General features: G+C 45.4%; 1 protein-coding gene across 5 annotated transcripts in view; it reads left to right on the plus strand.

The window, feature by feature from the left end:
* Positions 1–1,560: 1,560 nt before the first annotated feature.
* Positions 1,561–14,275, plus strand: part of IAH1 (isoamyl acetate hydrolyzing esterase 1 (putative)) — a 45,868-nt gene continuing 33,153 nt past the window's right edge. The window contains exons 1-4 of one of the 5 annotated variants that reach the window (XM_075341095.1): positions 1,561–1,643; positions 9,171–9,239; positions 11,358–11,410; positions 12,072–12,220. In XM_075341095.1, the coding sequence (XP_075197210.1) occupies positions 9,186–9,239; positions 11,358–11,410; positions 12,072–12,220 (256 nt within the window). In that variant the 5' untranslated portion in view covers positions 1,561–1,643; positions 9,171–9,185. Of the gene's footprint in view, positions 1,695–9,170; positions 9,240–11,357; positions 11,411–12,071; positions 12,221–14,275 lie in introns of those variants that run through there. The other 4 variants (XM_075341093.1, XM_075341094.1, XM_075341096.1 and 1 more) reach the window with 4 other exon arrangements.

The following is a 14,275-nucleotide window of genomic DNA, read 5'->3' on the forward strand; positions in this document are numbered from 1 at the left end:
AGATCACAGATGTGAACAGGGCCTGATGCAGATACGTGCCAGTTTAGCATCCTGCCATCACAGTATGACACTAATACAGATAATTATCCACCCTCCATAGGATATGGGGGCTAACTTAGTGGGGTTCCGACAGCTGGGACCCCAAGAAAGTGGCTCGCCCGAGATCCTTCCCTAAGGGAGCAGAGGTGTGCATGTTTAACCTTCACTCTAAGGGCTCATGTGCACAATGCGTACTTACATGCATTTACGCTGCGTATAGCACTGCAGCGTAAATGCATGCATCCTGCGTCCCCTGCACAATCTATGAAGATTGCGCATGAGACGCGCACGTTGCTTTTTTGAACGCAGCGATTTGGGTGCTAACATTTTGACCCAAATCCGTGCGTTCATAAAATGAGCATGTCAATTATTCCGTGCCCTATGGATGCAGCTCCCCTCTGTCTATGGTGGGGGCAGCAGCCATAGCGCATGAAATCGGCTTTTTTTTCTACAAAATTACTGCATCCATTATGCAGTGTTTCTGCAGCGATTTGATGCGCACATGTGCTGTCAAATCGCTGCAGAATATTCAGCAGTTACGTGCCCATGAGCCCTTAGGCTGAAGTCGTGTATATATACTGTATGTGTGTGTATATGTGTGTGTATATATATGTATATGTTTTTATATATATATATATATATATATATATATATATATTCAATATAAATAATTATAAAATTTATATTGTAAAAAAAAAAATAATGGCTCCCATTCTCTTCCAGAAATGTGGGACTTTTTTTTCTCACTTTGTCATCTGTGTGCAATAGTATATAAAAAATATATATAAATAATGGCCCATATAATGTATGATTTGTATTTATTTTTCTTGCACTGATTTGAGTGAAATTGCAGCATGCAGCGATTTTTGTTCTTCAGACCGAATACAGCTGAGAAAACCAATTGCAGATCAGCTCTGCCTCATTGAATAACATTGGTCTGAGTGCAATCCTTTTTTATTTTTATCAGATCTTACTTGTTTGATTTATACAGCGAGGCCTAAAGCAGAGAACAGCGCCAGGTATTACCACTGTCATCAGCAATGACTGGATGAGGCCGATCATTTGCTCCTCCGCTCTAGACTCAGCAGCTTCCTGAGCTCTGGGGTCCCATGGCGCCAATAGGAGGTAACTTCCAACTGTGGGGATGCCCCCCTATAATTTCAAGTTTACAATTACCACCAGCCTAATCAGCGATCGGATGTTTTCAGCATCAAACCTAAAGAATGCGCTCACTATGTATCAGATGCAATGAATAGAAGACCTGGAGCTGATCAAGCAGATTTGTTGCATTTTGTAAATTAGTAAATACTGTTTACTTTTGTGCTCCAAAAAAAAAAAAAAAAAAAAAATGTGCCCAATAAAATATAAGTCCAGGAGCCATCGTTCCTGGGAAAGAGTCAAATCGTTGTCAGCTCAAACGCAGTACCCAGTAACAGACACTAGATGTCGCTGTTCTCACTGAGGCCTCTAGGAAGAAGCAGCTGCCGCACTGTGGGACAGGCTGGGGAAGGCGTGGCTTTCTGGCCGAGCATGGAGAGGCGTGGCTTGTGTGCCGGGCTGGTGGTCATGTGACACGTTCTCTCCCGGATCCGGGACCGACACTTGTGCGTGGATCCGTGAGTGTTCGCATTGCGGGGTGCGTGGAAAGCTGTCAGGTGTGAACAGCGCCTGCACTGCAGAGAGTAGGAAGTTCTCACCCAAAATGGAGGAAACACTTTGTGTTCTGTGGGCTCCAAAGGGAAAATCTCCAGTGACCGGACCCTGCACCCACTGACTGCAGCAGACTTCTAGAGCCCCTGTATAATAACAGCTATCAAACTGCAACTCCCAGAATGGTGCATGCTGGGAGTTGTAGGGTCAGAGCACTTAGTTGGTGCTATAATTAACGCTCAGTGATTCCTGTCCAGAAATATTACCCTAGTGGGGCCCATCGAGTTTTAGGTCACCCCGGCTACTTTCACACATCCGGTTTTTTTGCATCAGGCACAATCTGGCTCAAAAACCAATGCAACGGATGCGGCGAAAAAAACGGATCCGTTGCATAAGTTTTTCCATGCGGCCCGTCCGCTTTTTGACGGATGCGGCTTGATACTGAGCGTGCGCAGTTCAAAAAAACGTATCCGGCGTCCATAGGCTTACATTGGCGCAATGCGTTTTTTTCGCCGCACAAAAAAACGTGCCAGGCAACGTTCCATCCGGCCGCCGCATGGGCTAAATATGCTGCTTCCGGCAAAAACCGGACGCAAGGCCATGCGGCACAAGACGGCGCTAATGCAAGTCTATGCAGGAAAAAACGCAACCGCCGGCAAAAAAAAAAGTTGCGTTTTTTCTGCAAAGCGCCGTATTGTGCCGCTCAGCAAAAACCGGATTTGTGAAAGCAGCCCTAGGCTGCTTTCACACATCAGTTTTTTGGCATCAGGCATGATCCGGCGAAAAAACTGATGCGACGGATCTGGCGAAAAAACGGATCAGTTGCATCAGTTTTTTCCATCAGTTCCTTCAGTTTTTTGACAGATCCGGTGTGATTCTGAGCATGCTCAGTTCAAAAAAATGGATCCAGCGGCCGGATACTTTTTTTTGCCGCATTACGCCAGACACGGCGTCTATAGGCTTCCATTATAAAACATGCCATGCGGCGCGATCCGTTTTTTTTTGCCGGACACAAAAACGTTCACTTCAACGTTTCATCCGGCCGCCGGACAAGTAAATTTTGCCGGCAAACAACGGATGAAACGCAAGCCCATCCGGCACAATCCGGCGCTAATGAAAGTCTATGAGGGAAAAAACGGATCCGGCGGCAATAGACGCCGAATCTGTTTGTTCATGTTTTTGCCGGATTGTGCCTGATGCCAAAAAACTGATGTGTGAAAGCAGCCTTAAAGGAAACCTGTCACCAGTTTTTTCCCTATTAATCCAAAAATATCCCCTTCTGCAGCTCCTGGGCTGCATTCTATGAAGGTGCACCTTGTTGCTGCCCCCCCTTACAGACCCCAAAAAGAACTTTATAAAATCTCAGCGTTTCCTATGCAAATGACCTGTGTTGGCCAGATGGGCAGGCTCATTTTCGGCTCGTGTCCTTCCCTCTGCCCTTGCTCACCGTCCCCCTAACATGATTGACATGGATGACGCCGCCGTCATCCTCCATGCTGCTGGCGAAGTCTCGCAGAAGCGCAGTTCGCTGTGCCCCTATGGCGGGCCTGAGCAGAAAGTTTCCCTCGCGCGCCAATGATGTATTTGCGCAGGCGCGAGATTATGGGCGGGTACTAGGATGAGGTCATGCACAGCGCTGCCCAAGCCTGCACAAATACATCACCGGCGCTCGGGAGGGAAACTTTCTGCTCAGGCCTGCGATAGTGGCACAGCGAACTGCGCCTGCGCGAGACTTCACCAGCAGCGTGGACGATGACAGCGGCATCGTCATCCATGTAAATCATGACAGGGGACGGGCGAACAGTGGGACAGGAGCCGAAATAGAGCCCGCCCATCTGGCCAACACAGGTCATTTGCATAGGAAATGGTGACATTTTATAAAGTTCTTTTTGGGGTCTGCAAGGGGGGCAAGCAACAAGGTGCACCTTCCTAGAATGCAGCCCAGGAGCTGCAGAAGGGGAAACTTTTGGTTTAGTAGGGAAAAAACTGGTGTCAGGTTCCCTTTAAAGTGTCACAGGCAGTTTAATTTTTATTCCATAAATCAATAGTACACATGAAAGTAGGCAGCTCTATAATATCTCATCAGAGAAATCTGTCTCCTCCTGGATGAAGGTTTCAATGCTGCGATAAAATCTGTAGTTGGTGCAGACGGATTCTCCCTGATAGGAGATGGCGGTTGGTGATTTTAAATTCTATGGAGAGGGAGGAGCTAGAGGACGACACATTCTGCTGGAAGTTCCATACAAACTTACAAGCACCAACTGCCATCTCCTGTCTCCGTACTGGGAAATCTGTATTCACTGGAGACAGATTTCACTCCCGAATTAGGAATTTTGACAAGGAAAAATCAGTCCTGGGGGACAAAGAAGCAGATTTATCTGATAAGATAGATCACAAAGTTGCTGTTTATAGAATAAAATAAAAAATATGCTCTTTAACCAGTTCCTGACCAGGCACCTTTTGGTACATGTGGTTCAAAGAGTAATGATTTTTCCTCATTCAGATATTGAAGTAATTTGAGCCTATTATTTGTGACATACAGGGCTTCATTTTTATGCCATTGATTCTCATAGTCTCTCTCACTCTTCTTTTTTTTTTTTTGCTCGTATCTGTGTAAAAATAATGGAAATAAGTAGGTTCTCCCCTTTATGACCACACAGGACCACTAGAATACATTTAAAAATGTGTTCCCCATTCTGTAACAAATATTTGTATACAGTGTGTCCACCTATATCCTGTCCACCGCCATTAACTTGAGAACGGCGGCAGCTATAGGCATAGAAGTGGTGTCTAGGTATAGTAAAGTAGCCATGCGCTACGCAATGAAACCACCTATAGCGCCACCTGGTGGAAAACAACGGAGTTAGCATTTTTATCTTGAAAATGGAACGAGATAGAGAAAAAAGTGAATTAAAAATTGTAGGGCATCATCAATTCAATACGAATCGACACCTTGTATACAGAAATGCTATGATATTAAACCCATGACCCCCCCAAAACATTGAATGCTGGTCACGCATATGGGGCTCATTTAACTTTGATGATCAAAGTGGCCCCCGTCAGCTGCAATGCACATCTGGACTCTGGACAGCATACTGTATCTTGCTGCACATTGTGCAATATGGTAGGTGACATGTTTTGCACAAGCATCTGTGATACGTCGTCGTAGGTCCTGCAATGTTGGTGGAGGGGTCGCATACACCTGCTGTTTGATGTGACCTCACAGAAAGAAGTCCAATGGGGTCAGGTCAGGTGAGCGTGGAGGCCACTCCACACAGCCACCATACCCAATGACTTGTAGGAAGGTCTCCATGAGGTAGCGCTTCATGTCCGCAGCCTTGTGAGTTTTACACGTTCTAATCATAGCATTTCTGTATGCAAGGTGTCGATTCGTATTGAATTGATGATGCCCTACAACTTTGTAATTCACTTTTTTTCTCTATCTCGTTCCATTTTCAAGATAAAAATGCTAACTCCGTTGTTTTCCACCAGGTGGCGCTATAGGTGGTTTCATTGCGTAGCGCAGGGTTACTTTACTATACCTAGACACCACTTCTATGCCTATAGCTGCTGCCGTTCTCAAGTTAATGGCGGTGGACAGGATATGGGTGGACACCCTATAGATTGGACACTTTTTTCATTTTAACAGCGATATGGATTGACTGCATTTATTTCTTTATCTATTTTTTATTAATTTGTTTATCACATTGTGCCCCCTATAAGGTCAATTAAGACCTTTGGGAAACGGGAGGGGGAATTTGAATACTGATTTTGCTTTCTCATTTTATTGTGCCTGTAACTAGGGCAGGTGTATTAGCCCTAGTTACAGGGGACATGCAGGCTCCTGACTGTACAGCAGATCTCTCTGTTGTCCTAGGACCCAGCAGCTGCTGCGCCCTCTTCTGTGTATGGAGGAGGCTCGGTCAGATGCTTCCTATTACTGTATACATGGAGCTTCTTTAGTCCTATGTATACAGTGATGGAGAAGGCAGAGATGGTTAAAAACGTCTCTGCCTTCTCTATGGGGACTCTTACAGCTGAAATCCCGCTCCTGCAGCTACACCATGACATGCTGCAGCGCTCCTAGAGTATAAGCGGGACTGCCCAGACATTTACACCCTATGAGCGATGTGAAAGCTATAAAAGTAAAAGGAAACCGCTTTAAAGTGGAGGAAACCCCAACTTTATTCAAATATCTTCATAAATACTTCACCAAAATTGTAATTACCAACACCCGAACCAACTGTGCACATTTTTATATGCGAACGACTTACCCCCCTTCTAATAAAGAGACCGGATGGAAACCAAAAGAAATATTAATATGAGGGGGCAAAGTAGCCATCTTCAGGACAAGTTTGACAAGACACAATCCCCCTCGTGTGTTCTTTTATACAGTAGCAGTGGGTCACATGGGTTTTCTTGAACCAATGACCCACTGTTACCGAGGCAGACAATCAGACTTCTTCCCTGCAACAGCAGCCTCATAGGTCCAAACAGAGAACCAATCACTGCTCGTTGCTACCCAAAGTTAATCCCCTTTGCGACGGCCACCCCATTGGTTAAACAATAACCAATCAACTGCTGCCACTATCCTAAGGCCTCTTTCGCACATCAGTTATTTGCCATCAGGTACAATCCGGTTTGTGCCTGATGCGATGGATCCATCGCTGATTGTGTCAAAACTGATGCGACAGATCCGGTAAAAAAACAGATCCGTCTAATTTTTTTCCCTTCAGGCCAAAGGTTATTTGCTATGGAGGAGAGAGAAAGAGAGAGAACTCTCTTTGTGACCAGAAGTGAATATACACAACGTCTGGGCATGCCCAGAAACAAAAAACGGATCCATCGCGTGATTCCATCATTTCACGGATGACGACGGATCCGTCGCCCATAGGCTTCCATTGTAAAAAAAAAGACAGACGGCGCCGGATCCGTCACCTTCCGTTTTTTCGCCGGTCCCAAAAAACGTTCTTTTGGGCGTTGCTTCCGGAGGCCGCACAGACAATTTTTGTCGTATCCGTCGTACGACAGATGAAACGTGAGGCCATGTGTCGCAATCCAGCGCTAATACAAGTCTGAGAAAAAAAACGGATCAGGCGCCAAATCCGTTTTTTTCACAATTTGACGGATTTCGCCTGATGGCAAAAAACTGATGTGTGAAAGAGGCTTAACCCCTCTCTACCCAACAGACAGGACAAACCCCGACCATTCTTTATGGGGAAACCTTACACCAAAAACTGTCCTGAGGAGATAGCAGTAATTCCATGTGTATTCTCTGGTCTCTTTCTTTGGTGGTCTCGCAGAATACAGTACAACTTTCAAGGCCCTCATGCACAGTATGATGCCCCCATAATGCCCTCCATACAGTATCATGCACCCACAGTGCCCTCCATACAGGATGATGCCCCCACCCTTTATACAGTATAATTGCCCACAGACTGCCCTCCATACAGTATGATGCCCCATAGTACCCTTTATACAGTATAATTGCCCTCACAGTGCCCGCCATACAGTATGATGCCCTCACAGTGCCCTCTATACAGTATAATTGCCCTCACAGTGCCCTCCATACAGTATGATGCCCTCACAATGCCCTCCATACAGTATGATGCCCTCACAGTGCCCTAAATACAGTATGATGCTCTCACAGTGCCCTCCATACAGTATAATTGCCCTCACAGTGCCCTCCATACAGTATGATGCCCTCACAATGCCCTCCATACAGTATGATGCCCTCACAGTGCCCTCCATACAGTATAATTGTCCTCACAGTGCCCTCCATACAGTATGATACCCTCACAGTGCCCTCCATACAGTATGATGCCCTCACAATGCCCTCCATACAGTATGATGCCCTCACAGTGTCCTCCATACAGTATGATGCCATCACAGTGCCCTCCATACAGTATAATTGCCCTCACAGTGCCCTCCATACAGTATGATGCCCTCACAGTACCCTCCATACAGTATGATGCCCTCACAGTGCCCTCCATACAGTATAATTGCCCTTACAGTGCCCTCCATACAGTATGATGCCCTCACTGTGCCCTCCATACAGTATGATGCCCTCACAGTGCCCTCCATACAGTATGATGCCCTAACAGTGCCCTCCATACAGTATGATGCCCTCACAGTGCCCTTCATACAGTATGATGCCCTCACAGTGCCCTCCATACAGTATGAAACTCCCACTCTTAAAATCATATGAAACCCAGCTGGAACTGTGGTCTGTCTTTCTAGTTTCATCCCTGTCTCTCGGACTTTAATGGCCGAGTCCAGTCAGTCAGCCATATCAGAATACGACGTGCTCGGAGTCTCACGGATCGTAGACATGATCCCATTTTTTTTAAACTGATGTGTGAATGTCTCAGTGAAACTCCAGGGGTCCAATATAGTAAGTAATGCGGAAAAGCTCCAAACCTGGATGCTCTGGTGGTTTCCGTTAAGAAGTGACGACATCCTGTACTTCTGTCACATGATCTATGAGGCCAGTGGTTGGCTGCAGTTGTCAGGTGACTGGAACAGCAGGTTATTATGGGATGCTCAACACTCCATCTAGTCACAGTCTCTCCGCCGACCTGCGCTGATCCAGAGGTGATGGCTTCCAGTTCCCAATCACCGGACCATGGCTGCAAATCTCCGGCCTTAGACATTAAAACATCATCAGACTTGGCAGAGTCCACCAGAGCGGTGGATCACATGGGTTATATGCAGTGATTGGTACTTTCTTTATTATAGAACATTTCCTGCTTCTTTCTGTCGGAGAATCCCTTTAACACACAAAGTAAAGGTGTTCTACACAACTCGGCTTGTTGAGCGTTCATATGTTTTTCATAGAGAGTGGAGGCTAAGCTGCTGCCATACACGTATGGCAGTGCCAAGTTTCCTGGAGGACAATAAGGATTGGGAAATTAAATGGCCGGATCCAGTAACTGTCAGGGAAGATTTGAGATGCTGCCATAAACATTAAATGGTTGACCAATAGCTAGGCTTAAAGGAGCTGTCCCACGAACAATGTACACTTATAAACAGGTAGGGAAATGTTTTACCTCACAGAATGCAGCAGCTGTGATGTTTTTTGTTTTTGGTTTGTTCAGACCATGTCCCTGTACGGTCAGACACAGCCATTACACAGTACATAGCAGGGGCACATATATAAGATTATCTCAGCACAGGGGCAGTTTTTGATAAACTGATGCATCTTCTAGCTGTCAGGTCCTATATTGTCATTAGTACATGTGGGCTGATATCGCCCTGCGGCGTCAGAGTCAGGGAAACTCTTGCAGGTTTTGGCTGCCGGTGCTGCATGTCACCACCCCTGGAGAGGTCCCCGGTGTCACCCCATCAGTACGACTTATTCGGACCACCATACTGCATCCTGTGTTATTTTCTGCTCTCTCCAATTGTTTAATAAGCGATAATGATAAAGCTGCAGATCTTCCCGTGTGCCCCTATTAATCTCCGTCCTCTGCGTCTTGTAGAATTTCCCCCTGAATATGGAGAGGATTTCTTGGCCGCTCATCCTCCTCTTCGGAGATTCAATCACTCAGGTAAGGCGATTTTCCGCTTGCTTGCATCCGCAGTGATTTGCAGTGGCTGCAAGTGGAAGAAAGTGCTGAGGTGTCGCTTCAGTGTATAAACCGCGTCCTGTCCGGAGAGGGCCATTTATAATCATTACCGCTCTGCAGCCTCATCCTGCCACTATAAAGTCATCGCTGGCGGATTAACTGAGCGCTGACATCCGCGCTCCCACAATGCACCGCTCCCGGGCAATGGAAAATCTGCAAGAACTCTACATGCAGGCACCCCCATCCCTATATCTATATGTTCTATTAGGGATGCGGACATTGTAGAGGGAGCACCCCCAGAAAGTAGCCATCTCAGGGATGGGGCGTTTGTGACTCCTCTATCTGTCTTTTTCTGAACTCTTTCTGCTGATTTATGACCACATCAAAGCTAAGCTGAACTTCGACATGGTCATAAATTAACCGGGAGGAGATCAAGAAAAGACAGAAGAGGTACAAACATCCATCAGAGCTTACTGATAGATTCTTAGTTAACTCATTCTACCTCGAACAATGTGCAGCAAAACAATACAAAATTCTTATTAAAATCCAATGCAGAAACTATTTTTGGCCCAAAATACATGCGTTTTAGTAAAAAGAAATTGCTTATAAACTTTAAAATTGCACCCTCAGGAAATATTAAAGGGAACCTGTCAGCAGATTTGGGGCCCATAACCTGCGACCACCACCAGCGGGCTGTTATATACAGTATTCTAACATGTTGTATATAAGAGCCCGGGCCGCGGTGTAGAACGTAAAAATCACTTTATAATACAGTGGAGCCTTGGTTTACGAGAACAATCCGTTCTGGGAGTGTGTTTGTAAACCAAGTTACTCGTCTGGCAAAGCAAAATTTCCCATAGGAAATAATGGAAGCTCATACAATTCCTTCCACAACTTGTTCAGTGATCCATCCTGGTCCCCTATTGTGCCATTCCACACATGCACAAACACACACACATATTATGCTCATCTTACCTTCCGTTCCATCGCCGGCCTCCTGGATCTTGTAGTCCGCAGGTATGTGTATCCAGTAACCATCGTGACTGATGCCGGAGCTTCCCCAGTCAGCGCTTCAACAGCAGACGTCATAAGCAGGAGCCGCTTGCCTCTGATTGGTCAGCGCGCTGCCTTTGAGAAGCGCTGACAGCGGAAGTTCCTCCATCGTCACGATGCTTACCGAATACACATCCTGTACCGGCGGACTACAAGAACCAGGAGGCCGGCTAGTAAACGGAAGGTAAGGTGAGCATAATATGTGCGTGTTTGTGTGTGTTTGTGCGTGTGTGTGTTTGTGCGGACTGCAAGAGCGGGTCAAAGCGTAGTGAAAGTACGGAACCGGAAGTGTGTGCGGTGAGTATTTGCTCGTACAGCAAAGCATTGCTCGTAAACTGAGTTACAAATTTACAGCAAGCTTTGCTCAGCGAAATACTTGCACACCAAATTACTCGTAAACCGAGGTTCCACTGTACTTACCTAAACGGTCGCTGCCTTGCAATTTGGTCATATGTGTGTCTCTATTCTCCAGGTGCGGCGCCTCCTCTTTCAGCCATCTTTGTCCTCCTTCTTCTGAAGTCTGGGTGCATGACACATTCTACGCCATCCACACTCACTGGCGCACTTTGATCTGCCCTGAGCAGGGCAGATCAAAGTATTGTAGTGCGCCTGCGCGGGACCAGCAAGTGTGGATGACGAAGGACGTGTTATGCACCCAGGCTTCAGAAGAAGGAGGACAAAGATGGTTGAAAGAGGAGGCGCCGACACCGGAGAATGGAGACACCCATCTGACCAGTTTGCACCGAACCAACCGTTTAGGTGAGTATTATAAAGTGTTTTTTACGTTGTACACAGCAGCCTGGGCTCTTATATACAGCATGTTAGAATGCTGTATATAAGAGCCCACTGGGGGTGACCGCAGCTTACAGGCCCCAAATCTGCTGACAGATTCCCTTTAATCCATGGCACATAGGATTACAGCCATTCCCATACAATCATTTCGCAGTCCCCACTGTATGGGACATATTTTTTCGTTTTTTGCAGGAGATGTAGACTATTATTGACACAAATCTGTAATATTCTCTTTTTTTATATTTTTACTTGTAGTTTTCCTTTGAAACGAATGCATGGGGAGCCACACTGGCGAATAAGCTTGTAAGGTGCGTATAGCCTGGGTTACCTCCGACATAAAGAGGGCGATTTATTATTGTGGCACACGGTACAACTGTGCTCGGTCTTTCCTCGCCTGCAGCATTTACCATATTAATCAATATGTAGTTATTAATCAATCGTGTAGTTCTTAAAGCCCCACTCCAGCATTTTTTTTTTCTTGCATCCCAAGAGTGGTGCTTTAAAAGTTAGTCCTATGTCTTATACTCACCTGCTGTGGTCTTCATCTTTATTCAGCTTTGCTCCAGTCGTTCTCCTATGATTTGTGACCTGTCAGCAGTCCCAATGATTCGTGGAGCGCGCCGGAGGTCACAACTCAATACAAGTCTACGAGAGGCTCTTTCTGGCTCTCATAGACTTATATTGAGCGCTTGTTATGTAGCTTCTGACTTCTTGCCAGACTTGCAGGACCGGAGCGACATTGGTAAAATTTGAAGACAGGAAGGGTAAGTATAAGACAGGGGGCAGGGGGCTTAGATTTAAAGTACCACTCCTGCACTGAAGAAAAAAAAATATTGCTGGAGTGGTGCTTTAAGCTTTGACCTCATTTTCTGAAACCGGCACATTTGACATAAAAGCTCCATAAAAACGTCACTCTGACCTTCCCCAGATGCTAGACCGTTGTATAATCAAGTTTCTTGCTTTTTCAAGGAAGTGTGATGTCCTCAACCGTGGTCTCTCGGGGTACAACACAAGATGGGCTAAGCACATCCTGCCCAAACTAATCCCTAATAGTTGCCATGCTGAAAACATCGCTGCTGTTACTATTTTCTTTGGTGCTAATGACAGTTCTTTAAAAGGTAAGTTCACTTTATGTTACATCATCATATAGTGCTTCTTCTTTAAAGGGAATCTGTCAGCAGGTGTTTGCTATGTAAGCTGAAGCTAGCATGCTGCAAGGGTTAACATAGAAAGTTCACGGCTGCCTGTTTTGTCACAGTCCGATCTTTTCTTCATTTGCTATGTTTGTTTATGAAGCAGGACCCTCATTATTATAGGAATAGAAACTCATGCGCAAAAAAAAATCTGGGAAGCTCCCTCCTGTGATTGACACCTCACTGTCACTGTATAATCTCTATAGAGAGCCTGGTGTGGGCGGGGACAGCTTCCTGGGCTCAGCTACATGACTAAATCTAAAAATTCTGATTGTGTCAGAACAGCTACACCCAGTAATCTAAGTGATACATCAATGGATTCAGAATCTCTTTGCCTACATCATGCTGCTTTCAAATGAGGTAGCAAAAACCTGCTGACAGATTTAGTTTAAGTTTATATTATGCTATGTTAGGGCCAGGGTTGGACATATCATTGGTGCAACTTGTGCGGCCTCACAGGGGCTGAAGAGGTAAGGGTGTGTGAATCTTCCCAGGGCAGATCAGATTGCCTCCTGTACATTTTTTGCTTATGCAACTGTATAACCCTGTGATCGTCTACTGCTTTTGCTAGTTCAGTGGATTGCCCGCTCTTTTCAGTTGTATACAGTGTGTCCACCGATATCCTGTCCACCGCCATTAACTTGAGAACGGCGGCAGCTATAGGCATAGAAGTGGTGTCTAGGTATAGTAAAGTAGCCATGCGCTACGCAATGAAACCACCTATAGCGCCACCTGGTGGAAAACAACGGAGTTAGCATTTTTATCTTGAAAATGGAACGAGATAGAGAAAAAAAGTGAATTACAAAGTTGTAGGGCATCATCAATTCAATACGAATCGACACCTTGCATACAGAAATGCTATGATTAGAACGTGTAAAACTCACAAGGCTGCGGACATGAAGCGATATCTCATGGAGACCTTCCTACAAGTCATTGGGTATGGTGGCTGCGTGGAGTGGCCTCCACGCTCACCTGACCTTACCCCATTGGACTTCTTTCTGTGAGGTCACATCAATCAGCAGGTGTATGCGACCCCTCCACCAACATTGCAGGACATACGACGACGTATCACGGATGCATGTGCTAACGTGTCACCTACCATATTGCCCAACGTGCAGCAAGATACAGTACAGTCCAGAGTCCAGATGTGCAATGCAGCTGACGGGGGACACTTTGAGCATCAAAGTTAAATGACCACCATATTCGTGACCAGCATTCAATGTTTTGGGGGGGGTCATATCTTCATATCATAGCATTTCTGTATGCAAGATGTCGATTTGTATTGAATTGATGATGCCCCACAATTTTTTAATTCACTTTTTTTCTCTATCTCGTTTCGTTTTCGAGATAAAAATGCTAACTCCGTTGTTTTCTACCAGGTGGTGCTATAGGTGGTTTCATTGTGTAGCGCATGGCTACTTTACTATACCTAGACACCACTTCTATCCCTATAGCTGCCGCCGTTCTCAAGTTAATGGCGGTGGACAGGATATGGGTGGACACACTGTATGACTTTTCACAGCAATCATTCAAAAACCTTATTGTAAAACACTTTTTTTTTGCAAGGCCATAGAATAAGCCCTTTATCGGTGTCCTATTGATAGCCGACCCTCTGCTGTAATGACAAAGATCAATTAAATCTCTTATCCGGACTGTTTAATTCATTGCACAAGAGTGATCTCAGCATGATCAAAGGGTTGGCGGGGAAAACGCTGCTTACATCACACTCCTTTTTAGTGTTTTTTTATGTGTTTTTCTTTTTTTTATTTAAACATTCAGTTAGTTAAAAAATGCAGCATAAACACTAAAAGAAGTGATCTGGTGTGGTTTAAAAAAAAAAAAAAAACCCAGCAGCTCAACAGCCTCAAGGAGAATGAGATTTTAGAAATCTCATTTATTTTGCTGGTAATGTACAACGCTGCACTTCTCCTGCTACATGTGAACATACTTTAAAGTGAACCTGTCAGGTGCAATATGCAC

Source organism: Anomaloglossus baeobatrachus, chromosome 3 (assembly GCF_048569485.1).
Source record: "Anomaloglossus baeobatrachus isolate aAnoBae1 chromosome 3, aAnoBae1.hap1, whole genome shotgun sequence".
NCBI classification, from domain to species: domain Eukaryota; kingdom Metazoa; phylum Chordata; class Amphibia; order Anura; family Aromobatidae; genus Anomaloglossus; species Anomaloglossus baeobatrachus.